Genomic DNA, 25,390 nt, shown 5'->3' on the forward strand with positions numbered 1-25,390 from the left:
TATATCGGGCATATTTATATTAAAAAAAAATTAGGTCTTTTCTTTTCTATTAAAAAGGGAAATAAATTTTAGGCTTTAAACTTTATTCAATTTTTACAAATTTACATGCTTTACGCGGTACATTGATTTCTTTACCTCTATGTTGAGATTCAGAGGAACACCATTCAAGCTCTCGTCATGTTCATCAACATCAAGAAGGGACCTCCACTACGAGTTGGCGTAGCCCGCATTTTCCTATCTTCCAATCGTTACAGTTTTCGAGCTTGAACTCAAAGACAAGCTCGCTGGAAGTCACCTGCTCTTTGCATTCGAATGTGTGCAGATGCTCTGTTAAAACCGGATCTAGCCGATGCGTTAGCCACGTAACATCGGGATCGTCTACAAATATCTCATCATCGTTAGCCTCATCTTCGCCTTCCTTAACCAGGAAAATGCAAGCCTTAAATCTCACGGATCTAGGAAGAGGACTCTCATGTAACTTGATTGTTAATGGACCACCATTTGAAGCTCTGTGAGTGAAGTAGCTGGGAACTTCTCCACCTGGTAACACCGCTCTTCCTCTAGTCTGGATGATGAGGTCTCTTGCTTCTTGATTCAGTTTCAAGCAGTTACCAAAGTTGAGAAAAGTCATTGGATGGTCAAAGGAGCAGTCTAGTCTCTCCAGGGAGACACAGTTTTCTGCGTTTATGATAGAGACAGAATCTTGAATCTGTGGGAGTGATACCAGCTTCCTGCATCCCTTTAGTACAAGAAGATAGAGACGAGATAAACTCTTGATCCATGCAGGAATCTCTTGTATATTTGTACCGCTCAGGTCCAGAGATGCGATGATGTCAAAAGCATAAGGGAAGTCCTTGAGATTTTCAAAGTATGACATATGCAACTCATCAAGACGAGGCCATGACCTAACCGAGGGAGGCACTTCTTCTATTGCGGTTCCTATGAGCCTGAGAACACTAACGTTTGTGGATCTCTCAGGAAACTTTTTCAACAGCGAGCAATTAGTAAGATCAAGTTCAACCAAAGATTCCAAGTTGATATGAGTGGGAAGACTCTCTAGCTTAGAGCATCCTCCTAATCTCAACCTCTGCAACTTCTGAAGGTTTCCAATAGAAATAGGAAGTTTCTCCAGATCTGAGCAATTACTAAGGTCCAATCCTTGGAGATTAATGGCATTCCCAATAGTGGAAGGGAGCTCCATCAGGCTTGAACATCCACTAAGATCCAAATTTTGGAGATTGATGAGATTACCAATAGAGGATGGGAGCTCCAAAAGACTTGAGCATCCATCAAGATATAAATTCTCAAGCTTATCAACATTTCCAATAGAGGATGGGAGTGTGATCAGACTCGAGCAATCACGAAGATACAATTCCTCAAGATTAATGGCATTCCCTATAGAAGAAGGCAATTCTACAAGACTTGAGCATCCACCAAGATCCAAGTTCTGTAGATTAATGGCATTCCCAATAGAGGAAGGCAATTCTACAAGACATGAGCATCCACCAAGATCCAATGTTTCGAGATTAATGGCATTCCCAATAGTGGAGGGGAGTCCCAACAGATTTGAGCATCCATCAAGATCCAAATATCGAAGATTAATGAGGTTTCCAATAGAGGTGGGGAGCTCCAACAGATTTGAGCATCCACCAAGAATAATATTCTCGAGATAAGTGGCATTCCCAATAGAAGAGGTGAGTTTGATCAGACTTGAGCAATCACGAAGATTTAATTCTTCAAGACTAGTGGCTGTTGAAATATCAGGAATCTCCTTCAAGTTTACAGAATCACTCAAATCCATCCTCTTCAAATTTGGAAGCGGCTGTTCAAAAAATAACAAGAATACATATTTATACACTTAGTAATGAAACACTAAGAGAACATATAAACACTTCCATGCAAAAACGGAAGACGAGTCAAAATGTACCATAGACAAATGAAGTCAGACCTACTTACTTTAATTCCTTCCCACAACTTCTCAAGCTTGCTGTGATCCATGGTTAGTGTAACAAGGAAGTTCAAACTCACAATAAAAGACAAACATGTCATAGGAAAATGACTCCAGTGCAGTATTTGAAGTCTACGAGAAAGATAGTTCAGACCTCGCGATAATTGAAATGTATCAGGATCACAATTAAATCTCAAGAATTGTAGGTTAGACATTCCTTCAAAGGCTCTCTCACTTATATCTACTTCTTCTCCAATTCCCCGGAAGTAAAAATTTATCCCAACGACACTTTTACTACCCTGATATAAAGGAAGATAGAAATGGTTAGTTATCAAATAAACTATATTTGTAGGGGCCGGACCAGTGCAATGAAAGACTAATGAATGTCGGAACTTACTTCTGCGTCTCCTGTCAGTACTTCACAAATCTCTCTTCTATCGTGCAAAAACTGGCGTTGTCCGTGCCCTTGAATAGTTTGTTTACGAACAATTTCTCTACCTAGCTTTTCTAGCAAACTATGCATCTCTATACATCCATAGTTGATAGATATGAGTGATTTTTCAGCTAAGACATAAAGCCTTTGCCTCACTTCCAAGAAATTCTTTGCAAGACACTCTTCCACTTTCCCAATCTTTTCAAAGTTAAAAAAAACATGCTATATGAAGAAATAAATATTGATCTTCGTCATCTAAAGCGTCGTAGCTGAACTTCAAAATGCTTCGAATATCAGCGTCAAGGCTAGTCTCTAATCTTGGTATTGATTTTATCCACTCTTCCTTTGACATTCCCCGAAAATAGGAGCCCATAATTCTTAGCCCCAAAGGGAGGTTACCAGAAAGTTTAGTAACTCTCCAAGCAAGCTCCTCAAAACCATTTTTAGGAAACTTTTGACCAAAAGCATACGTGCAGAAGATTTGAAGAGCCTCTTCAGTTGCTGGAAAATCCACCTTGTAAATATGGTTAATCCCACGTGCTCTGAGAAGTCTGTGATCTTGTGTTGTAATGATAATACGACTCCCAGGACCAAACCACCAAGTTTCTTTCGCCATAGCATCAAGTTGAACTGACTTGTCTACGCCATCAAGAACGACAAGGACTTTCTTGTCTTTCAACCTATCCTGGGCAACTCCTAAATTAGGAATCTTCATATCCATATGGTTGGTTATTTGAGACATAAATTGTTGTTGTAATTGCAACTTTGCGTTGTAGTCATCGGAGCCGGTTGGTCTTGAATAGGTTGCTTTGATATTGTCCATAAAGACACTCAGCGGGAAACTGTTGGAAAGTTGGTTGTATACAACTCTGGCAACTGTGGTCTTCCCAATCCCAGGAGGACCCCAAATCCCAATCATCCTCACTACATCTGACTGTAGGCATAACAATGGTTCCATCTTTTCCAAATGAGCTCTCATTCCAACGAACCCGTCGAAATCTCTTGACGGTGTGGAATTAATCAATATGTTCGAAATATCAGTGGCGATTTTCTTGATCATGGCCGCTTCATTATCCCTAACAGTTAGAAGGAAGAAATAATTACAGTTAGTAGATGAACCATGGAAATATCAAACACATATAAAGAAATAAGAACTATCACAGATCTTTAAAGAGAGCTATGATAACCAAAGCTACAAATGTAGAAGTTGAAGAGCAAGTAGAAATCACAAAAATAAACTAACCAGTTGGTTGAATGATAACCAGCGATGGTGGCCACTTCTGCCAAAGCTTGTCTCCATCTCCCTATGTCCTGTTTTGTTCTACCAGCGCAAGTTTTTCTGAAAACTTTCCCGAAATCTCCGGTCTGGTTTTTGACATCAGTTGGATCCACTTTATGAAAAATGGGCATCACAATTTGGCCTAATTCTTCTCTGCACTTCATAATCTCCACCAGTTCGTTAAGACACCATTTTGATGAAGCATAGTTCCTAGAGACCAGCACAACTGCGATCTTGGATTCTCCAATTGACCGGATGAGCTCGGGTGCTATGGATTCTCCTCTTTTGATCTCATTATCAACGAACGAAGTGATTCCCATTCTTTGAAACTCCATCTGAATGTGACTGAGAAAGTCTTTACGGACATCTTCGCCGCGGAAGCTGGGAAAGACATGGTACGTCCAGATGCGAGAAGAAGAAGAAGGTGGAGGAACTGATGAAAGAGACAAAGAAGATGGAGGTAATGAAGAATAAGAACTCTTTTCTTTGTTATCTTGATGAAATCTGAGTTTTCTCAAAAACGTGAGAAGGCCTATTGCAACAGCAACAATGATAAAGAAAAAAAAAGAATCCATTAATTAGTATGATCAATATCACAGTTTTCTTATCTCTTTTACTTGCTGTCAACTATCACAGAGCTTTAAAGAGAGAGCTATTGGAGGCTCTGTATACAGTGTAAAAACGTTGACTTCATTGACTGAGAAAGTTGAAACTATTAGCAAAGTTACATAGAATCCTCACAGAAAATTACAAGAAGGGGTCCCTACATGAGCAACTAGCAAGAGAAGAAGCTTCCTTCAATAATATTTTATAGCAAATGAGATCCAAGAAGAAAAAAACTACATAAAATCATAAGAAGGAAATAGCTAAGGGAAAACCCAACTACACAAATACAAACTCTGCTCTACAAGAAAAGGGTAATCTAAGACTAGTTTCGATGTAACTTAAAAGATTTTCGATAAGAAGAAGCTACGGGAGAAGGTAAGAACCTGACTGAGAGAAGAGAAGCATTCTTCCAATAGTTACGTTCTTTGACCTTGAACTTAAAGAGAAGCTCCGTTCCAAGTTCGAATGTGTACATATGCGCTGTTAAAAGTTGATATATTAGACGCTGGCTATTTCTGCACTTAATACATGAGAGCACTGCGTACATTGTTCTCTTCATCACACGCCCCCGGGTGAGAAGAACCTCTAGCTTAACATTAACCTCTTTTTTATTTTGACATCCCCCATAGCCACCGCTCAGGCTATCATCGTGTTAATCAACATGAAGGCACCTCCATGATTTGGTATACTCTGCATTCTCTGATCTTCCAATCGCTACTGTCGAGCTTGAACTCCAAGACAATCTCGCTGGAAGTCACCTCTGTTTCGACTTCAAATATGTACAAATGTTCTGCTAAAGTTGGATTCATTACATGCCAGCTCTTTTTACACCAAAACGCGACAATACTAGATGGATACTTGTTACCATCGTCACTTTGATGAACCGACAAGATGGCCTTAAATCTCATGGATGTAGGAAGAGGCCTCTCTTTCAACTTTATTGTCAATAAACCCCCGCTTGTAGCTCGATGAGTGAAGTACGAAGGCACTTCTCCACCGGGTAAAAAGGCATGTCCGCTAGTCGGTGTCTGAATGATGAGGTCTCTTGCTTCTTGATTCAGTTTGTAGCACTTGGCAAATTTGAGACAAATCTTTGGATTGTGAAAGGAGCAATCTAATCTCTCCAGTGACTCGCAATCTTCTGCATCAATCATAGAGAGGGACTTTGGAACATGTGGTAGTGATACCAGCTTTCTGCATCCCTTGAGCACTAATCGATCCAGACGAGAGATTCTCTTGACCAATGGAGGAACTTCTTGTATCTCTGTATCGCTCAAGTACAGATCTGTGATGCTGTCAAGAGCCTGAGGCAACTCCTTGAGGTTTTCAAAGTAAGACATATGCAACTCATCAAGATGAGGCCATAACGTGATTGAGGGAGGCACTTCTTCTATTGCAGTCTCGCTGAGCTTGAGAACTCTAATGTTTATAGAAATTTCGGGAAAAGATTTCAACACGGAGCAATCAGTGAGGTCAAGTTCAACCAAAGATTCCACGTTAATGTTGGTTGGAAGAACCTCTAGCATAGAGCATCCGTCTAACATCAACTTCTGCAACTTCTGAAGGTTTTCAATAAAAAGAGGCAGTTCAACCAAATTTGAGCAACTACTAAGATCCCATATCTCTAGATTCGTGGTTTTTGCAATAAAAGAAGGAAACTCCACAATATCTGAGCATCCACCGAGATTTAATTTCTTGAGATTAGTGGCATTCCCGAGAGAAGAGGGGAGCTTCATTAGACTTGAGCAATAACTCAGATTCAATTTCTGAAGACTAGCGGCAGTTGAGAAATCAGAAGCTCCTTTAAGTTTTCAGATTCACGCAAATTCATCCTCTTGGGATTTCGAAGCGGGGCTGTACAGACAAATAAACAAGTACATGGTTGTTTCATGATATAATAAACCAGTGATAAATTCGATTATAAAAACTGTAGAAAAGATAATATGATGGATTGATCAAACCTACTTACTTTATTTCCCTCCCACAACTTCTCAAGCTTGCTGTTATCCATGGTTAGTTCGATAAGAAAATCCACGTTCACAGTAGAAGGCAAACATGTCATCGAGAAATAACTCTAGTGTAGTATTCGAAGTTTACGAGACAAATAGTTCAGACCTTGAGATAACTGCAACGTATCGCAGTTACCATCGATTCTTAAGAACTGGAGATTACACATTCCTTCAAAGGCTCTCTCACTTATATTTAATTCTTCCCAATTCCACGGTAGTCGAAATCTATACCTATAACGCTTTTACTACCCTGAAATAAAGCAACAAAAGAAAGAGATGGTTTAGTTATAATCATATATACTATTTGTAGGGAGCAATGCAGTGAAAGACGACTTACTGCTCCATCACCAATCAGTACATCACAAATCTCTCTTCCATCGACCAAAAACTGGCGCTGTCCAGGCTCATGAATAGATAGTTTACGAACAATGTCTCTACCTAGTCTTTCTAGCAAACTATGCATCTCAATACGGCCGCATTGGTTAAAGAGTATGAGAGATTTCTGAGATAAGACGTTAAGTCTTTGCCTCACTTCAAAGAATTTCGTTGCAAGAAGCTCTTCCACTTTCTTAATCAGTCCGTAGTTGAAAAAGCAGGCAATATGAAGAAATAAATCTTTATCATCATCATCCAAAGCGTCATAGCTGAACTTCAAAATGCTTCGAATATCAGTGTCAAGAGTACTTCTTAACCTTGGTAGTGAGTCTATCCACTCCTGCTTGGACATTCCCCTGAAGTGGGAGCCCATAACCCTTAGCCCCAAAGGAAGTCTACCAGCCAATTTTGTAACTTCCAAAGCTAGCTCCTCAAAGCCATCTTTAGGGGACTTCTGACCAAAAGCATACATGCACAAGATTTGAAGAGCATCATTAGCTGGTGGAAAATCCACCTGGTATATATGGTTGATCCCATGTGCTCTAAAAAGTCTACAATCTTGTGTTGTAATGATAATTCGACTCCCAGGACCAAACCACCAAGTTTCTTTCGCCATCGCCTCTAGTTGTATTGACTTATCCACACCATCAAGAACGACAAGAACTTTCTTGTCTTTCAACCTAGCTGGGGCAAATCCTAAATGAGTAATCTCCATATCCTTATGGTTGGTTATTTGAGACATAAAGAGTTGTTGTAATTGCAACTTTGTGCTGTAGTCATCAGAACAAAGTCTTGTATAGTTTGCATCGATATTGTCCATAAAGACACTCAGTTGGAAATTGTTGGAGAGTTGGTTGTATAAAACTCTGGCGATTGTGGTTTTCCCAATCCCAGGAGGACCCCAAATCCCAATCATCCTCACTTCATCTGAGTCTAGGCGTAACAACGGTTCCATCTTTTCCAAATGAGCTCTCATCCCAATGAAACCATCGAAATCACTTGATGATATGACATTGTTCAACATGTTTGAAATATCAGTGGCAATTTTCTTGATCATGGCATTTTCATTATCCCTAACAAATTCGGAGATCAACAAATGGGTATCAATCCAATGGTAATGTCTAAAGCTATAAGTATATACTATAGTTTAAGAGCAAATGGGAATCACAAGGACTAACCAGTTGCTTGAATGATAACCAGCGATTGTAGCCACTTGAGCCAAAGCTTCTCTCCATCTACCAATGTCTTCCTTTTTTTTACCAGCACAAGTTTTTCTAAATACTTTCCCAAAATCACCGTTCAGCTTTTTTACTTCAGATGGATCAACTTTATAGAAAATGGCCACCACTGTTTGGCCCAACTCTTCTCTGCACTTCATAATCTCTACCAGTTCGTCAAGACACCACTTTGAAGAAGCATAGTTCCTAGAGACCAGCACAATTGCGATCCTAGATTCTCTAATGGCCAGAATGAGCTCGGGGCCGATGGACTCTCCTCTTTTGATCTCATTATCAACGAATGAAGTGATTCCCATTCTTTGAAACTCCATCTGAATGTGACTGAGAAAGTCTCTACGGACATCTTCACCCCGGAAGCTTGGAAAGACATGGTATCTGCAGATGCGAGAAGAAGAAGAAGAAGATGGAGGAACTGATGAAAGAGGCAAAGAAGATGGAGGTGATGATGAAGAAGAAGAACTCTCTTCTTTGTTATCTTGATGAATTCTGAGTTTTCTCAAAAACGTGAGAAGGCCTATTGCAACAGCAACAATGATAAAGAAAAAAGAAGAATCCATTAATTAGTATGATGCGAAGATGATTACAGAGATTTAGAGAGACAGAGCTATGTAGAGGAGAAATTACTTCGTGAACACAGAACGTTGACTGAGTATGTTAAAAACTACTTAACAAAACTAGATTAGGTACTTCTTTATTCCACATACCTAATTCCTCATAGAAAATTACAAGAACGTCATACGGGGTCTACAAGTACAGGGACCAACCAGTAAGATAGCAAGGAAGCTTCGTTTAAGGATGTTTTCCTTAGGAAAAGTAAAACTGAACTCCAGAAGAAAATCTATATATAAAAACAAAGAATACTAAAAGATAAAAGAGTAGAACCTAAGTTGTGGCAATTATATTCTTAACAAGAAAATAGCAGTTAAGAAGAACACAAGGGCACCAATTTCAATTAAGTAGTGACCAAAATCTGAGTTCCCTGGATTTGAAACATGGAAACGCAGAAATGTCAAAAATATACTTACATGGCTCTTCTTGAATCCCTCAATTTTGACAAGCTAAGATGTTCAACGGAGAAATCTTCGTTTACAAACCCATGGCGATATAGCTCGACTTGTCTCTGTAATCGAGAATCGGTCATCAGTGTCGAAATCGGAAGGGATAGGGACAATAGTGGAAATATATTAAAAGATAAAAATTTCAGAAAAGTTGCTCGGGACTTTGAAACACCCAACGTGAATCGACCACACAACCTTAGTCATATTATGTAGGAAGAATGGCTTGAAAGCCACTATCTCGCAGAAGTTGATCAAAAATGCCACCCTTCTATTTCTTATTTTATTGAACAATATTTTTTAAACAGAAAATGGGGAAAAAGTCTAAAGACCCTCTATTAAAAAACGAAATTACATATCCAACCAACCTATTTGACTCAATTCGAATATAACCTATAACTCGACCCATCTACTCAAAATCTAAATTGAGGCCCACCAAAATTATCCTAATTGTAATAAAGAAGAAAGGAGAGGATTTCTCCATCGCCGACCCCCGACCTTTGTTCCTCCGTTTTCCGTTTCCCCTCCCGATTCCAACAAAACCTTTTTTCCGACAAGTTTGTCCGTTTTTCCGACAAGTAAACGCTTGAATCGACGAGTTATGGCGTTAACTCTTCTCTCGGCTAGTCATCTATTCCGTCGACCCTTCTCCTCGACGAGTAACCGCTGCAACCAGAGGATATGTTCTTCTATCCACCTGAATACACCAAGAGTTGTAAATTAGGCACAAGGTGTACAATTAGCTTGCGGTACAACTGAGAACATTGGTACAATTGAGAACAAATACATCATGATTTTAGAATAAACAGATGACGAGTTACGTTGGATGGGATTATATTTTATTTCTTTATTTTCTTATTTTTCAAATTATATTTAAAAAACAAAATAAAATAAAATCAATTCATTAAGGTTAAAGAGGGAATTACATATTATGAGTGGCATACTGATTATATAGTCCCTGATTTTTTTTTCCCAATTTGTGGCATATAAGACTTTCCCTCTATTATGTATCACAGAACAAAATTAGTTTTTTTTTCTTTGTTAAAAAGAAAAACAAAATTATCTTTGAATGACTAAAACTACAACAAGAGAAGTTGGTCTACAACAATTGGAAATATAGCTCTTCACATCCCATATAAATTTTAACATGATAATTATTATTAATACAATTCCCCTGTAAGTTATTTATCCACAAAAATATAACCACAAGATTGAAGAAGGAAGAAGATCAAAGGCTCGCATCAGCGTTAGAACCACCTCCTCCTCCTCCTCTCTTGTTTCCTGTTGTGTTCTTCAGAATCTGCACACACACAAAACAACTCAATACTTGCAACCAAATAAAAACCATTAATCACCACACCAACACAAAAAGAACCTAAACTAATTTGGAGATTATGATAGCTCCTTAGTTCTTCTAACTTCCTAAACTAAATTGGTGAATCCTAGGCTCATCACTAATTGCCAGCAATGTTACAAATCATTGAATATCCAAGATCACGTTAATGGGCAGATAGATGGAAAAACTTACATGTCGAAGCATCTGGTTCTCGTTCTGCAAAGTAGAGAGACGCTCTTCAAGCTCAGAGTTTTTGTTCTCCAAGTCTTTAACTCTGTTTTCCAACTCACTCAAGTACGCCTTTTTCCTCTCTCTTGCTTGCTGTGCTGAAACTCTATTCCTCAACAACCTTTTCTCACCATCAAAAAAAATTACCAAACAAACCCCATCACGCAACCATATTTTTTTCAGCGTTACGAAGGGTAAAGATGTAAATTTTAAGGTGAAGAAAAAGAAAAGAAAAGAAATCAAAACACCTCTTAAGACGCTTGTTCTCTTTCTCCGCCGGTGTCCTCCCTCGCTTCCTTTGACTTTCCCCGACTGTCGCCTGTGTCCTCTCCTGTCCGTTCGCCGATCCAGATTCTCTCCCGGATATTTCTTTCCCCGCAGGTTCTCCTCCGAACTCCGGCACTCGCCTTATCTCCTCATCGCTTTCAATTCCTAAATAAAACCCCCCCAAAAAAAAGAGACTTTAAGCGAAAAGTTCGAAACTTTACTAACATAACCAAAATCACAGATCTTCTCGATCTCGAGAATTTCGTCGGGGAGACTAAAAAACAAAATCTGCAGACCCAATTGAGAATTCATAAACCTAGATGGTGAATTTACTTAGTACCCAATGCATGAGGATAAAAATCAATGAGATCAATCACTGGGAGAAGAAAAAAAAATTGAGTACCTTCTTTGATCTCCAAATGTGGAGCAGAGCTTGAAGATCTCTCACTGCTAGATGGTAAAGAGCTTGCAGCTAAAGAGCTTGTCGCTTGTTCCTGCATTTTTTTCTCTTACTCTTACACAAGATCGATCGAACGAGACAGAGATAGAGATAGGGAGAGAGATTGTTGTAGTCTTTAGTAGCGGAAAAGAGCGGGACTTGGGGATTTACAGAAGAACCAACTTTGGAAAAGAATCTAATTTGCGATACATTTTTTTGGGAAGGAATAAGATTAGTGTGGTCACATCCGTTAGATCTGAGGAAAATCTGACGGATGTAGAGTGTGAGTCGTGGAGGAAACTGAGCCTTGAGGAAAAACAAGGGATCCAAAGGCCCATGAGGTTGGAGCGTGGGTGAAAACGAGCCGTTGGATTTGGTTACCATCTTACGGTGAATAATGGATAACGGGGACAATAGATGGGACCCATGTCTGTCCTGGACATAACTATTTTAGTTCTTTCATTCTGTCACTTTGGCCCACTCGCCTACAACGACCGTCAAAAGTGTTTTTATTTTATTTTATTTATTTATTTTCTGGTGATTTGTTTTTGTCACACGCATTAACTACGAGTAACTGAAGAAAACTACACTAACAGGAGAGGACGAAGTAAAAAGATTGTATAGTACAAAGTTTCTCAGTAAGAAGATAACTACGAACTAAATCCAGTCCAGCCACACCGTTTGACAGGAATAACTAATACTACTATAAACACACCTCGTATTACCAAAAAACAATGTCCTTGATGAGTTTCTGAGAATCCAGAAAGCAAATCATTCCACATCTCAATGGAAACATTATAAATCAAACAGGAGCTTGATATGGAGCACGCTTATCTGGAACTCCGTCCTCTGCTCGCCTATCTTCGAACCACTTCAAAACTCGCTTCCTTGGAAGATTCGTTACTTGAACAATGCTGCTAACCACGGCATTCTATACACAGCAGCATCATTAAACATCATATGTGAGAATTGAGATTAGAGCAATCATGAACTAACATTACATTGATCCAGTGGTAAAGGAGAATCCTTACAGTGGGTCGTTTTGATCTTCTGTAAACTTTTTCTAGTGTTTCAATGTGAGCTTTCTTCACTCTTTTCTGAGCAGACCATCTTTGTTGCATCACATGGACTGCTTCATCTTTTACTTTTTCAACAGGTTCGACCACAACATCTTCTTCAGCTGGTGATGATTCCTCTGGAGTTGGATCAGGTGAGGAGTTTTCAGGTGCTGCTACTGGCGGTTTTTCATCTGGTAGTGTAGCACTTAGCATTAGAAGCTTCGGAGGTGGGTCACGAAGTAATTCAAGAACATAAGCCCTGTCTAGACAAACCTCAGCTGCCAGATTTTTTATCTGCAGACCACAACAAAACCATACGTTAACAATGATGCATTTGAAACTCAGAGGATCTACTTGTTCTTTGTCAATTCTGAAGCAAAACCTGTAAAGCAGACCAACCTAAGAACTATACTAAAGTATGATTCAAACATATGTAAGGCTGTATGCAACATCAAATCATCAACATTGAACTGAAACTTACACTAGTTTTACGACGGCCAGCTTTCAATGCATAAGCCAATCTTCTAAGCTGCCAATTCTTCAGCTTAGTCGGTCTTTCATCTTCTTCTTCACTGTCATCATCATTTTCATCTTCATCATCATCATCATCAATATTATCATCTTCATCTTCATCTTTATCATCCACAACATCAGCAGTGGCTGAACCAAACAAGTCAATGCCATCATCATCATCGTCACCACCACCCAATACTCGAGCTAACTCGTCTGCTAATGCATTTAACTCTTCCTCACTGATCTCCTCATCATCGATTGACGAATTATCATTCTTCAAATCTTCTTCCAATAGATTAAACAATGCCTCAAATGGATCATCCTCTTCCTCGCTTCCTCCATTATCATCTCGCTCAAAACTTTTCTGTCAAAAATAACGAAACCTAAGACTTAAGAGACTGGTACGAAATCAAAAAGAGGCAAAACCAATTTTAGCTCACTCTGTGTATCCAAATTCCAGTCCAATTTGGCCGAAGCAAGTGAGAACATTACCTTTTTGTTCTTCTTCGGCGACGGCGAAGACGAAGACGCGAATCCTTTTCGATTCTTCCCACGAGCAAAAACAAGTACAGATCGAGGGGACGGACTGTGAAATGGAAGAGCTAGACTACAAGGACTAGATTTCCGATTCCGAAATAGAACTCTGTTGACGGACACACCTGACGACGAAGAAAACGACGGAGGAAGAAGATGAGAGACGACGCCGGAAGAAGAAGATAGAGCAACCGCCATTGCTTTTATCATCAAAACTGTTTGCTGTTTTCAGCGGATTGAGAAAGTAATCGGATTTATATGAATCCTCGGAAACGATGCCGTTTCTACTCAAAGGTCTAAACATTCATCCTGTTTTTGGACTAAAATATAGCAAAGCGTGTCGTTTATTAAGTGTTTATTTTGTTCTTCGTCGTTATCGTCTGGTACAACGGATCCACTCTGCTCTCTCTCTCTACACGAAGAAATTTGTATCTCTCTCTAGATTCGATTTCTTTCCGGGATTGGTGATGGCGGATCCAGGGCAATCAAAGGGATGGCTTAAGAAATGGACGTCAATGGCTTCATCGGTCTACTTCGTCTTGATCATACTTCAGATCCCTCTCTTCAGGTAAAATTCATACTTAAAACAATCTCTTAAGGTAAGCTTGTTTTGATTGCTTAATCGACTTAAATCAAGTAAGAAATTCATAAAATTTGACCTTGGAAAAGTGGTGCCAATTGTTTTGGATTTGAACTTGATTACTAGAATAGACTCTTAATTCTATGGATCATTACTTGGTATGGTTTGTCTCGTCTCACTGGTGAATCTGACTTAAATTGTAATCTCAAAATAGGGTTCCATGTAGATCTGGTATTTGTTCATCTCCGATCCATGTGACATCGTCTCAGTTGATTTCTAGTGAGATCTTTCCTGTTCCGGTGATTAAGGCTCTCTTGTACCCTGGTGCTATTGTCAATGGTCTTGCCACCAACATGACGTTTCCAAAGTGGGAGAATGTCTTAGATATTTACAATCTCACCAATGTCAAAGAAGCATCTGCCGTGACCGATCTTCAGCGCCTAGAGGTTTCGTTTTTTTTTCATCCCTAGATAAAGTTCATACTCACTTTCTGATTGTTTGTATAGCTTTATGTAGCAATTAATTACTATGATTCATGTGCCCTCATTAATGCTAACAGTCTCACAAGTGATTTATTTGTTTCCAGGTTCTTGCAGGGAGCTACTTTTCTGTAGCTGGAGCGTTTGTGGGTTTGCTAAAGCCTGGTAGGATGGGCATGTTTGGGTCATTGCTACTAGTTTGGGGTCTTGTTAAAGAAGGAATCTTAGGGAAGCCAGTAAATACCGACCCAGCCAAAACCGTCTACGTGTACCCGACCATGGTGATTGCGATGATCTGCGCTTTCTCTATGATAAAGTATGACTTGAGGAAAGCCACGAGGGCTGCTCCAGCTCGTCCCATTGCTAAACCTCTAATGAGCTCTTCAAAATCTAAGCTGAAGTGAGTTTTGAACGTGCAGTAGGGTTTGTTGTCTTGTCGTTACTGGAAATGCTGTGATAGTTGAATTACACTGTCGCACACTTCACTGTGTTATAGACTCTCATGTATGCTGTATCCTGCCTGAGTTATGTCAGTTGTTTAGTTTCTGTACTTCACTCATTTTCCACAATTGAAATCCAAATTTTCTTTTCTCCTCAAAGGCTTACCCGATCATATTTCCCATGAGACAGAGTCGAGTTTGAATACATTGGTACTGAGTTAGTCTAGTGGAGGACAAAGTAACTACGGTATAGCTGTGATAGCTCACCTACGGTATTGACATAGGTTGAGTTCAGAGCATAAAACCGGTAATCAGGACGAAGTGTTGGAGAAGATGTTACGTTATAAATATAGCATTGTGAAATCAGAACAAACAACATAACAACCCAGCCATAAAACATGAATTCTATATTTATTATTAGTATTACTTTTGTCCCTATTCGTTTTCCAAGAGCTTTTAGGTACAAAATCCCCCAGGATAGTGAATATGTAGCAATGAGAGAAGTAACGGCCTACAATGAAGGCGCCACAGATAGCTACAGAATAACAGACAGACAAAACTGGCACAGAAACAAACACTGGGAAATTCAATGGTCAAAAAGACCACATAACATCCAATGTCTGAAACTAGGTATTTGATCACCTGACTTGGCTATGCTTTCGATGCTTGATGTCATCTTGAGAAAAGTGATGTGACTCGTTTGGGAGATGTCAGCTTTGCCACGCTCTTAAACTATCAAAGTCATGCAGAATTAGAACCAGTTCAGTCACCAATTTGTTTTTCACTTTTCTTCAATTATCACCATTTTTGAGTTAACAGTGTTTGGAAGAGTAATGTACCTTTGGTTGGTTGTATTTCTCACGGGTGGCAGCGAGGGTACAGCCACTTGTGTTGAGCTGCAAGCCCTCCATTGTGAGAACTGTGCTCTTCAGATCAGCTACCTCATATCTGGTGTAGTGTTGCAGAGTAGGGTTCTATAACCAAGAGCATTCTTTTTATCAGCACTAAAAAAGGCTAACAATAAAACAACGGTTTTCAAGATTCAAGAAATATGAGCTGACCCAAGGATGGTCAGTTTGGTCGAGTGTCCATCTGGCAAGGAAAACAGCTGAAGCAGCAGTTAGTGATGGCAGGAACCTTAGGAAAGTATATTCCATGAGTGTCAATTCGGCGAGATAGTTTGCTAAAAACGCCAATTCAATGAGAGGTGCCTGCAAAACAATTATAAGAGAGAAGGCACTAAATTCAGATTCCAAGTTTCTGTAGTAGTGAGGATTAATGACGGATGGGTCATTATTTAATACCTTGTAAGAAGCTTGAGCTGCTTTAATAAAGCGCCTGAAAAACATAGTCTTGAGGTAAGATGAAAATTGAGTGGTACTATTTTAAAACTAAGCTGGAAAGATGTGATGTAGCAGTTCTGCCCTTTAGTGTTTACCTCAGAAATGTTTTGGTGGTAGGAACCGATAATTTAAAGTGCACCAAATTTAGAACTTGAATCTCCATGCTCAGCACCTGAGACGCAGATTCTAGTTTGTTTATTTTTATCAAGAATCTTTAGACATTAACGACACCGAAATGTGTGATTTGAATGTTAATTACCTCTGATTTTGTGTATGTGTTGGCCGTAATGAAACAAAACTCCTCCACCCGTGGAGCGCAAAGCTCTTCATATTTTCTACAAGGCCCAATAAAAGGTACAAGGAAGAGAAAGCCTTAGTTTCTCTACTTAACAAGTTTACATATATAATATGTACGCGCTCTCCTTGTGATGCAATGCTATTCTTACTGCTATAACCTGATTGACACACACACACACACACACACACACACACAGACAACAATAAAGTAGGGACTTACGAAGCAATAAGCATGCAAGAGACACCAAGGAGCTGGAGTCTTTGCCTTTCAATGTAAGTGTTGGACAGAACCCGGTCGATAAGATTCACTGTTAGGTAAAGTGTATCTGGAACCAGCTTGTAGTCGTCAGAAACCTGAAAAATACCACGCAGTTCACTATTTTACTCAAAAATCTTGGAAAACTATAATCAGTTTGTGCTCAATTTTGTTAAGTAAGCTATGTACAGGAATGTTCAGTATCCTGTTCAATAAAAAACATGATAAGATGATGCCTATATTCACATATATGTGCTAAGTTTGAAGGAAACTAACCTCTACAAGCCAGTCAATCAGAATCTTTCTCATGTCCGGGTCGATATCTCGCTGCACAAGCTCCATATAATTAGCCAAGGGACGTTGTTGAAGCTGCAAGAAAAAAGGGGTTATAACTCCAACAGTCTTTATATGAAGTTGTCATAATGATATTATTTACAAGAAGTTAATTGTGGAAAGATGTAAACCAAATATCTGCATCATGTAATTCAATACCTCTGCAACATGTATGTTGTCGTATATATCAGCAGCATATAAGGTGCAACACTGTGGATCTTCGACGTTGGAATCAATATCTACAACTTGAAGAAAATCCATGACACCAGATCCCTCTTCTTCTGCACAATCCAGTAAGAGATACATACCTTTAGTAAGTTTGAGGAATCTACATTTTGGTATAGACTTCAGTTGTTTCAACCCATGACAGCACAACTTAATGGGAATAACTACTAAAATTTCAGCATTTTGGAGTCCAATGATTGAGTAAAAGTTGGCAAGGAATAAAAATGAACACGGATTTGAGAAGAGTGTGGATTCTGTCATTATATTCATAATTCACAAACACAACAATTCTTACCTTGCTCAGTAATTTCTTCATCTTTAGAATTTGGAAGAGACGCGACTTGGGTTTCAGCCATCCTGATCTTGGACAAATCTTCTGCTAATTTTGATTTTTCTGTATGCATATCCTCCATCATTTCCATGGCGATATTAGCACCTTCCTTTGCTGCTTTATTAGGCTTGTTTAGACATTTTCTGTTAGCCTGCAACGTAATGTCAACAATAAGAAGCTAAAGGGGAAGTTTGTAGGCTATATAACCAACATAAGATGCACACCAAACAAGTTTACCTTGATGTTTACCTATATAACCAACAGAAAATGAAAACATATCATCTGAAAATGTTTACCTTGATGTTGCCTCCCTTTAGGAGTTCTGAATAAATATTTTCTGCAGAAGCATTACTGACATCCTTAAGCACTGCACGTTTCTTTTGGTGATAAACCAGAGGCAGGAAGATTAGAGATTTTAGCATCATCTGCTGTAATTCATTCATGACTATTTATAAGAACATGTTTCATTACCTGTTTAAAAGAGGGTTTTGTTAAAGGTACTGATACTCCTCCCAAGGCATTTTTAGCTCGTGATCTCGTTATGCGAACAAAATTCGCCTGAACATCTGAAGTGGAGACATTTTCTTTGTTTGCATTCGGATGCATCGAAGAAGAGGAATACATAATTTAGTCTAAATAAGCCAGTGGTTTAGCCAACCCTGCAGAACAAACAGCTCCATTAGTCATTGTGTATCCTATAACCTCCATAAAAAAAACCAATGCAGCATAAATTTCAGGAAGAAACAAGCATAGAATAGAAATTGAAACGATTTCTTCATACTCAAATTGAGCCACAGATCCCAATTTCACACAAATTATAACTAAGGAGCGAAATCAGCTTAAACAAGCAATCAACAGCTTATCACAACAAGTTTCCATGTTTCCCCCACCTAATTCGTCATCGTCGGATCCAATTTCAAATCTAATCATACGAAATCGAGCTACGCCTTGTGTTCTTCACAATCCCATAGCAAAATCCATAAAGAAGACCGATGACCTCAACAAACAACGAGCTATAGCGAACACACAAACACACGTTTCGTAAAATCAAATTAAAACGATCTCAACAATTTCAGCTTCTCAGTGATTACCCATGCTCGACGAACAAATACGCAGAAACCAAATAACAAACGGAAACAACAAAGAGGAATTATCTGAATCGATGACCAGAAAAAAAAAAAAAAAAAACATTATCTACAGAAATCGATCAGCCTAAAACCCAAACAACGATTAACTCCGATCGATCAAAACGAAGAGCAACAAGCTACGATTCCCAGAAAAAAAAAAATCATAGAATCGGTAATCAAACAGGAAACGGTGAGCAGACGAGAGAGGTGATGATCATACCTGGCTGAGCAAAATAGGTTTATGAGTTTTGTGAACGAGCTCTAATGGCGCGGTAGAGAGAAGAAGGTCACGCTCCACAGAGATAGAGAGAGAGAGCGTGTGTTGAAATATGTGTAGGTGGGGAGGAGAGCGGAGCAGGAGCGGGGGGAAGCGACTGACTGAAAAGGTACTGTTTGAAATTCAGATTTTTTTTTTTTTTCTTTTTTGCGGAGATAAAAACAAAAATCAGAAAAACAAACTTTCTAGTTAGAAAAAATAACAAAAAAAGACGAATTATTTGCTTTCTCAGGAAAAATCTTATTTTATATGGTAAAATATTGTCAAAATGTACACTATATCTTGGTCTTTATTACTATACAAGGAATAGTGCAACTGTAAATTAATTTCTTTTTAATCCATTAAATATGTTAGACCAGTCAAAAAAATAGAAACAAAATTATATGTTGGGTAATTTATTTTTAAATAAATATATAAATATTGAATTATAAAATACGTGGACGAATGATCGGTCTAGAAATATACAACATATAGTAGAATGAATATGGAATTCTCAACAGTAATAACGGTTTTTCAAAAAGTAACATACGCGCTTTTATACACATGGTAATAGACTAATAGTTGATAATCTTCTATTTAAAAAAAACAAATATTTCTATTAAATGTGATAAATGTTATGTATATTAATTACATTAAATATTATTGTACTGATATAATATCATTATAGTTTGTGTTTTTTTTTTTTGACCTCTATAGTTTGTGTTTAATTTTACTATATTCTTAATAACATTTAGGATTTTATAATCAGAATTTATCTATTTGCAAACATCAAATCTGATTAACAGACCAATCAATCTAGTATTCAACTTCAGATCAATTACAAATTTTGACATCGCCAAACTGATACATTAATTTTTTTTCAACAATTATTGTCTTTAAATTAATTTGATATATAATTGACAAAATATATGGACAAATGATCGGTCGAGAAATATCCAACAAGTATTAGACTAAATATAGAATTCTCAACGATAGTAACGGTTTTTCAAAAAGTAATATATGCGTTTATATACATACGGTAATAGTTGAGAATGTTCTATTTTAAAAACAAAAAAAAAACTATTAAATGTGATGAATGTTATGTACATAAATTACATTAAATATTGTTGCACTAGTATAATATCATTATCGTTTGTGTTTAAGTTTACCGTATTTCTTAATCGCATTTAGGATTTTATAATCAAAACTTATCACAAACGTTGAATCTAATTCACAAACGAATCAATCTAGTATTCGACTTCGGATCAGTTACAAATTTTGACATCACTAAACTGTTACATTATTTTTTCAACAAATATTAATTTATTATCTTTAAATTAATTTGATTTATAGTTGACAAACAAAAATTGAAATATATGGTCAAAAACATTTATATGTTAATCTCTTTAAAAGGGAAACATAATTAAATAAATTTGAAAAGTAAATGGAGAGGATAATAACAAAATTAATTGCATTCTCACTAGTATTTCAAAAGATATTACTCACATATAAGAAATTCATTTTTGTTAACACTAGTCAAGAAAACGTTTCTACCAATTCAACAACATTAAATTATACATTGTATTTGGTCATATACGAATCACACCCATACAAATTGTTTTGCACATTTAGAAGGAACTGAGAGAGCATCAAATGTCATATACATACGTCTGAAAAAAAGACTAGAAACACAAATAATTTGTACGATCAAATTATCCATTCTACAAAGTACAAACCTCGATTCCAATATAATATCACTCAATGTACGATCTTTTATTTTTCCCTTTGTACGTAAATTAAATATTATATTAATTTAATATACTACTCATCCTTTACACGTTTTTTAGGTTAAGAAATAATTAATGTTTTTGGCTTATAAATCTCAACTATTTAATTAGTTCGATCGGCATTAGAGAATAAAATATGACAATTTGATATTTAGTCCACAAATTTTGGTTCATGTGTAAATTATTCGGTAACATACAAGTACTAGGTAGATGTTGCAAGCTTAATTATAAAGCTTTTTATTGAAAGTAGGGAAACTTCGTTACAAGGAAGAAGCAGACCACCTTAACTACAGCAAAATAAGTACAAACAAAAACAAAATGAAAGCTTGGCTAAAAGTAGATGATACTTGAATAAATGTTATATACATACGGGTGAATGTTTTGCAAATAATTTACATCAAATGTTGTCGAATATAATACCACTGTCCTTTGTGTTTAATTTTACTGTATTTTTTTAATTAAATTGAGATTTTACGATCAAAATTTATCCATTTCACAAAGTACAAATCTCGAATCTGGTCCACATACCAATCAATCTAATATTAGAGTTCAGATCAATTACAAATTTTAACATTGCTAAACTAATACCTAATTTATTTTCAACTTTTGTTGTTATCTTTAATTTAATTTTGTATCTTCTTCTTTTTTGTCACAAAATTTAATTTTGTATCTAGTTGACCAAAAAAAAACAAAAAAAATTGATATATCTGGTCAATAATATTTATTTTTCTATCTCTTTACAATGAAAATATAAAAGTAATTGCATTCTCACAATTATTTCGAAATATATTACGAATCGCATACAAATGGTTATGCACAAATAGAAGAAACTCGTAGAATCTTTTTATTGCAACATTATAATTTGTATATACTTGAAAACAAATATTATATACAATTTATATGTATGAAAAAGGACTAGAAAGATAATTTTAATTTGGACGAGGAAAATATCATATTATGTACCAAAAGATAACAATAATATCAGATACTGCAAAATGGGCCATGGATATTTTACTTTAGATTTTAGTTAACTAACGAAAGCCCAAATGTCGCGTAGTCGGAGTATCCTAGTTTCATCGGCGGCCACTTTAATTCTAATTAACTGCGGCGACAATGAACTCTCTGTTCACCTCCTTCCGCCGGAGCCTCCTCTTAAACCCTAATCCTCACCACCAATTCCTTCTTCATAGATTCTTATCATCATCTCCCCGTTCATTCCCGCCCATTCCCGTTGAGCCTCTCATCCAACGGTTACAATCACCCGCCGCACACGATTCTACTTTTACTCCGCGCATCAAATCACCGTTCCCGATCTCTCCACTATATCTAATCTTCTCGAGAACACTAACCTTGCTCCCGGTTCGAGTCTCGAATCCGCTCTGGATGAAACCGGAATCGAACCGAGTGTTGAATTGGTTCAAGCATTGTTCGATCGGTTAAGTTCATCGCCGATGTTGCTTCACTCTGTGTACAAATGGGCTGAGACGAAACCTGGGCTTACGCTTTCTCCTTCACTGTTCGATTCTGTTATCAATTCTTTGTGTAAAGCTCGTGAATTTGAAATTGCTTGGTCTTTGATTTTTGATCGAGTGAGAAGCGACGGTGGATCGAATCTGGTTTCTGCTGATACGTTCATCGTTTTGATCAGACGGTACGCTCGTGCTGGTATGCAGATCTCTTGTAGTTTCATTAATGGAGCTAGCTTAGAGTAAGCTTTTGCCTTTAGTAATCTAGTTTTGTGAATTTGCTTGTAGGTATGGTGCAGCAAGCTATACGAGCTTTTGAATTCGCTAAAAGTTATGATCCTGTTTGTAAATCAGCTTCAGAGCTTAAGTTGCTTGAGGTTTTGTTAGATGCACTTTGTAAAGAAGGACATGTTAGAGACGCTTCAATGTATTTAGAGAGAAGAAGAGGAATGATGGATTCAAATTGGGTTCCTTCTGTTCGTATTTTCAACATTTTATTGAATGGATGGTTCCGTTCGAGAAAGCTAAAGCAGGCAGAGAAGTTATGGGAAGATATGAAAGCGATGAATGTGAAGCCGACTGTTGTTACTTACGGTACTCTCATAGATGGGTATTGTAGGATGCGTCGTGTTGAGATTGCTATGGAGGTTCTTGAAGAAATGAAGATGGCAGAAATGGAGCTCAATTTTATGGTCTTTAATCCCATAATAGATGGTTTAGGAGAAGCGGGTCGGTTACAAGAAGCTTTAGGTATGATGGAAAGGTTCTTCGTTTGTGAATCAGGTCCTACGATAGTGACTTATAATTCACTTGTGAAGAACTTCTGCAAGGCTGGAGATCTCCCTGGTGCTAGCAAGATACTCAAGATGATGATGGCACGAGGTGTTGATCCCACCCCGACTACATACAACCATTTCTTCAAGTATTTCTCAAAGCATAACATGACTGAAGCAGGCATGAACTTATACTTCAAGTTGATTGAAGCTGGGCATAGTCCAGACCGGTTAACATACCATTTGATCTTGAAAATGCTTTGCGAGGATGGGAAGCTGAGCTTGGCGATGCAAGTGAACAAGGAGATGAAAAACAGAGGAATTGATCCTGACTTATTAACAACCACGATGCTGATCCATTTGCTCTGCAGACTCGACATGTGGGAAGAAGCATTCGAAGAGTTTGAGAACGCGGTGAGACGAGGGATTATTCCACAGTACATCACGTTTAAGATGATTGATAACGGATTGAGATTGAAAGGGATGACCGATATGGCGAAGAGACTGTCAAGTCTAATGTCGTCTCTTCCTCACTCGAAGAAGCTGCCAAATACATACAGAGAAGCCGTAGATGGGCCGCCTGATAAAGATAGAAGGAAGTCTATTTTGCATAGAGCAGAAGCAATGTCTGATGTGTTGAAAGGTTGCAGAAACCCAAGAAAACTCGTGAAGATGCGTGGATCTCACAAGAAAGCCGTTCATGACGATGAAAACTTGATAGATGATCTGAACGAACAACATGGAGATGCAAAGGGTTTTGAGTGAGAGGACACTGGGAGTCTTGAAATCCACTGTAGTTTACAAAGGTTGAGAATGGGCTTGTAACGGGCTCTTTAATAGTACTAGACTGCAAGGCCCATTTAATCTAAAATAAAACTTACAAATGACCTTTTTTCATGTAACCAGCCTAAAGCATCTTGAGCCTTTTCAGACACAACGGGAACGAAATAGAATTCAGACATTAAAAAAAAAAATGTAAAACAAAATTTTGTCTATACACCATTCTGACAGGTATGTGTGTGTGTGTGTATTGTATGTATACATTATTAGATCGAATCTTGCTAAAATTCGATCACGTGCCACTTGATATCATAGAAGTCTCTTACATAGACCTGACATATAAGTGGAAACGTAAAATAATTCGACATGTAAACATTCGGACCAAATACTATAAACAAAACAAAACAAAAAAAATATTTTGCAAAAACATTAGAAAAAAAAAATATCAAAAATAAAATGATGAGAAGGGGGGGGGGGGGGGGGGTGAAGTGAATAAACAAGAAGAAAAACAAGAAAGACAGAGGGAATCAAAAGATGTAGGAGGTAGTGAGAGGTCCCTCTCTTCTTCAATGAAGCCTACGTAACAAACACAGAGGATGATGACATTATTATAATAAAAACTCTTATTAGGTTTTGTAAAAAAAAATGTTTTGTGTAAAAATTAATATGTCAGCGAAGGTCAAGCTGCTCTTTAAAAGCAACATGCCACTGAGATGTGTTCAGATTTTTGGGGCCACTTCTTCTCTCTTCGTGTAGATTATTTCTAAGTTATTTTTTGATAAAACGTTTTGGTTTTTGGGAATCGAGGTTCTCAATCATATTTCATATATCATCATCAAATCATCACTTCCCAAATTTGGGATTCAAATTCCATGTGAATGTATAATAAAATAAATTCTTAAAGCGGCAACGAAAGTAATAGTACGTATAGTACTTTAAAAAAATAAACAAAGGAAAACGAATGTACAGTAATATTTTTGGAGTAAGTTTTTCTGTCAACGAAAGTAATAATACATGTACAATTATGAAAATTAACTCAAATCTCAATTGGTCAGCCAATAAATAGTGATTGAAAAATGGGTCAATGGAATAGATAGTCAAATTGTGATAGTTAATAAGTAGATTTGATTGGTAACCATGTACTGTAGAAACTATTTAATATGTATTGATTCCCTAAAAAATGCATACGTATTTTACTTCATATTTTTGTCTGTTTATTAAAAAATAATTTTCTTAAATTCTTAAATCTTAACGCATACATTATTTTTTCTACAAAACATTTTCTGATAATTACTCAGCTAATTTCTAATTTTTTTTGACAATAATAGAATCAGCTCAAAAGATCCAATTTGGGGGAAAAGAGTTCACGAACAAAACATGATGCAGTGACATTCGAGCTTGGCATACCAGGGAATCCGCTCTGACATTTGCATTACGAGGAACTAGAGATAGAGAGAAGGAAGAAAACTCTGCTTGATTTATCTTAATGTCGTCGAGGTAGGGTGTGAAAGTCAGCCATTCATTAGGAGAATACACCATCTTCACCAAATCAGAACAGTCCGTATAGAAAGCCACGTCCGGTAGTCATGTCCGATCATG

General features: G+C 37.5%; 7 protein-coding genes, 1 long non-coding RNA gene and 1 pseudogene across 11 annotated transcripts; 2 read left to right on the plus strand and 7 right to left on the minus strand.

Moving 5' to 3' along the window:
- Positions 1-19: 19 nt before the first annotated feature.
- LOC104735139 (putative disease resistance protein RPP1) lies at positions 20-4,892 on the minus strand. 2 transcript variants are annotated; one of them, XM_087481493.1, is made up of 5 exons: positions 4,650-4,892; positions 3,625-4,093; positions 2,346-3,457; positions 1,957-2,247; positions 20-1,822 (listed from the first exon to the last, which is right to left on the minus strand). In XM_087481493.1, exons 3-5 carry the CDS (start codon positions 2,469-2,471, stop codon positions 191-193), a joined length of 2,049 nt encoding a protein of 682 aa, XP_087337619.1. In that variant the 5' UTR covers positions 2,472-3,457; positions 3,625-4,093; positions 4,650-4,892; the 3' UTR covers positions 20-190. The 2 variants fall into 2 exon arrangements, with proteins under 2 accessions (XP_087337619.1, XP_087337618.1); XM_087481492.1 differs by having other exon boundaries at positions 3,625-4,192; positions 4,650-4,786.
- On the minus strand, positions 2,509-4,741 carry LOC147929194 (putative disease resistance protein RPP1). The gene is made up of 5 exons (XM_087482385.1): positions 4,687-4,741; positions 4,295-4,357; positions 3,625-4,192; positions 2,781-3,457; positions 2,509-2,579 (listed from the first exon to the last, which is right to left on the minus strand). The coding sequence occupies exons 1-5, from the start codon at positions 4,739-4,741 to the stop codon at positions 2,509-2,511; spliced, it is 1,434 nt and encodes a 477-aa protein (XP_087338511.1).
- On the minus strand, positions 4,354-8,586 carry LOC104737941 (putative disease resistance protein RPP1; annotated as a pseudogene). Its single transcript, XR_015578105.1, has 4 exons — positions 7,829-8,586; positions 6,613-7,723; positions 6,232-6,525; positions 4,354-6,120 (listed from the first exon to the last, which is right to left on the minus strand). The product of XR_015578105.1 is annotated as a putative disease resistance protein RPP1 (transcript).
- Positions 8,587-8,810: 224 nt separating this feature from the next.
- Positions 8,811-9,255, minus strand: LOC147929195 (uncharacterized). Its single transcript, XR_015578106.1, has 2 exons — positions 9,142-9,255; positions 8,811-9,008 (listed from the first exon to the last, which is right to left on the minus strand). It is a non-coding gene; the product is annotated as an uncharacterized LOC147929195 (long non-coding RNA).
- Positions 9,256-9,829: 574 nt separating this feature from the next.
- On the minus strand, positions 9,830-11,491 carry LOC104735140 (transcription factor HY5). Its single transcript, XM_010454869.3, has 4 exons — positions 11,178-11,491; positions 10,756-10,939; positions 10,472-10,628; positions 9,830-10,243 (listed from the first exon to the last, which is right to left on the minus strand). The coding sequence occupies exons 1-4, from the start codon at positions 11,272-11,274 to the stop codon at positions 10,172-10,174; spliced, it is 510 nt and encodes a 169-aa protein (XP_010453171.1). The 5' UTR covers positions 11,275-11,491; the 3' UTR covers positions 9,830-10,171.
- Positions 11,492-11,784: 293 nt separating this feature from the next.
- Positions 11,785-13,550, minus strand: LOC104769348 (protein OVEREXPRESSOR OF CATIONIC PEROXIDASE 3). The gene is made up of 4 exons (XM_010454870.3): positions 13,277-13,550; positions 12,753-13,148; positions 12,245-12,565; positions 11,785-12,144 (listed from the first exon to the last, which is right to left on the minus strand). Exons 1-4 carry the CDS (start codon positions 13,526-13,528, stop codon positions 12,016-12,018), a joined length of 1,098 nt encoding a protein of 365 aa, XP_010453172.1. The 5' UTR covers positions 13,529-13,550; the 3' UTR covers positions 11,785-12,015.
- Positions 13,551-13,652: 102 nt separating this feature from the next.
- On the plus strand, positions 13,653-14,976 carry LOC104735142 (uncharacterized). The gene is made up of 3 exons (XM_010454871.3): positions 13,653-13,886; positions 14,113-14,344; positions 14,485-14,976. Exons 1-3 carry the CDS (start codon positions 13,786-13,788, stop codon positions 14,779-14,781), a joined length of 630 nt encoding a protein of 209 aa, XP_010453173.1. The 5' UTR covers positions 13,653-13,785; the 3' UTR covers positions 14,782-14,976.
- A 233-nt stretch (positions 14,977-15,209) lies between these two features.
- On the minus strand, positions 15,210-19,188 carry LOC104735143 (cyclin-A2-2-like). Of its 2 annotated transcripts, XM_010454872.2 has the most exons (13): positions 18,950-19,188; positions 18,074-18,261; positions 17,899-17,979; positions 17,567-17,753; positions 17,206-17,327; positions 16,990-17,082; positions 16,678-16,811; positions 16,420-16,495; positions 16,256-16,332; positions 16,122-16,155; positions 15,879-16,028; positions 15,657-15,791; positions 15,210-15,549 (listed from the first exon to the last, which is right to left on the minus strand). In XM_010454872.2, exons 2-13 carry the CDS (start codon positions 18,224-18,226, stop codon positions 15,490-15,492), a joined length of 1,302 nt encoding a protein of 433 aa, XP_010453174.1. In that variant the 5' UTR covers positions 18,227-18,261; positions 18,950-19,188; the 3' UTR covers positions 15,210-15,489. The 2 variants fall into 2 exon arrangements, with proteins under 2 accessions (XP_010453174.1, XP_087339027.1); XM_087482901.1 differs by having other exon boundaries at positions 15,879-16,155; positions 18,950-19,163.
- Positions 19,189-21,786: 2,598 nt separating this feature from the next.
- Positions 21,787-23,913, plus strand: LOC104735144 (pentatricopeptide repeat-containing protein At5g11310, mitochondrial). Its single transcript, XM_010454873.3, is given in 3 exon segments — positions 21,787-22,060; positions 22,063-22,437; positions 22,527-23,913. Coding segments are annotated over 3 exon segments (1,800 nt in total). The 5' UTR covers positions 21,787-21,885; the 3' UTR covers positions 23,777-23,913.
- The last annotated feature ends 1,477 nt before the right edge of the window (positions 23,914-25,390 follow it).

The sequence above is a fragment of the Camelina sativa genome, chromosome 13, assembly GCF_030686135.1.
Source record: "Camelina sativa cultivar CO46 ecotype springtype chromosome 13, ASM3068613v1".
Lineage (NCBI taxonomy): Eukaryota > Viridiplantae > Streptophyta > Magnoliopsida > Brassicales > Brassicaceae > Camelina > Camelina sativa.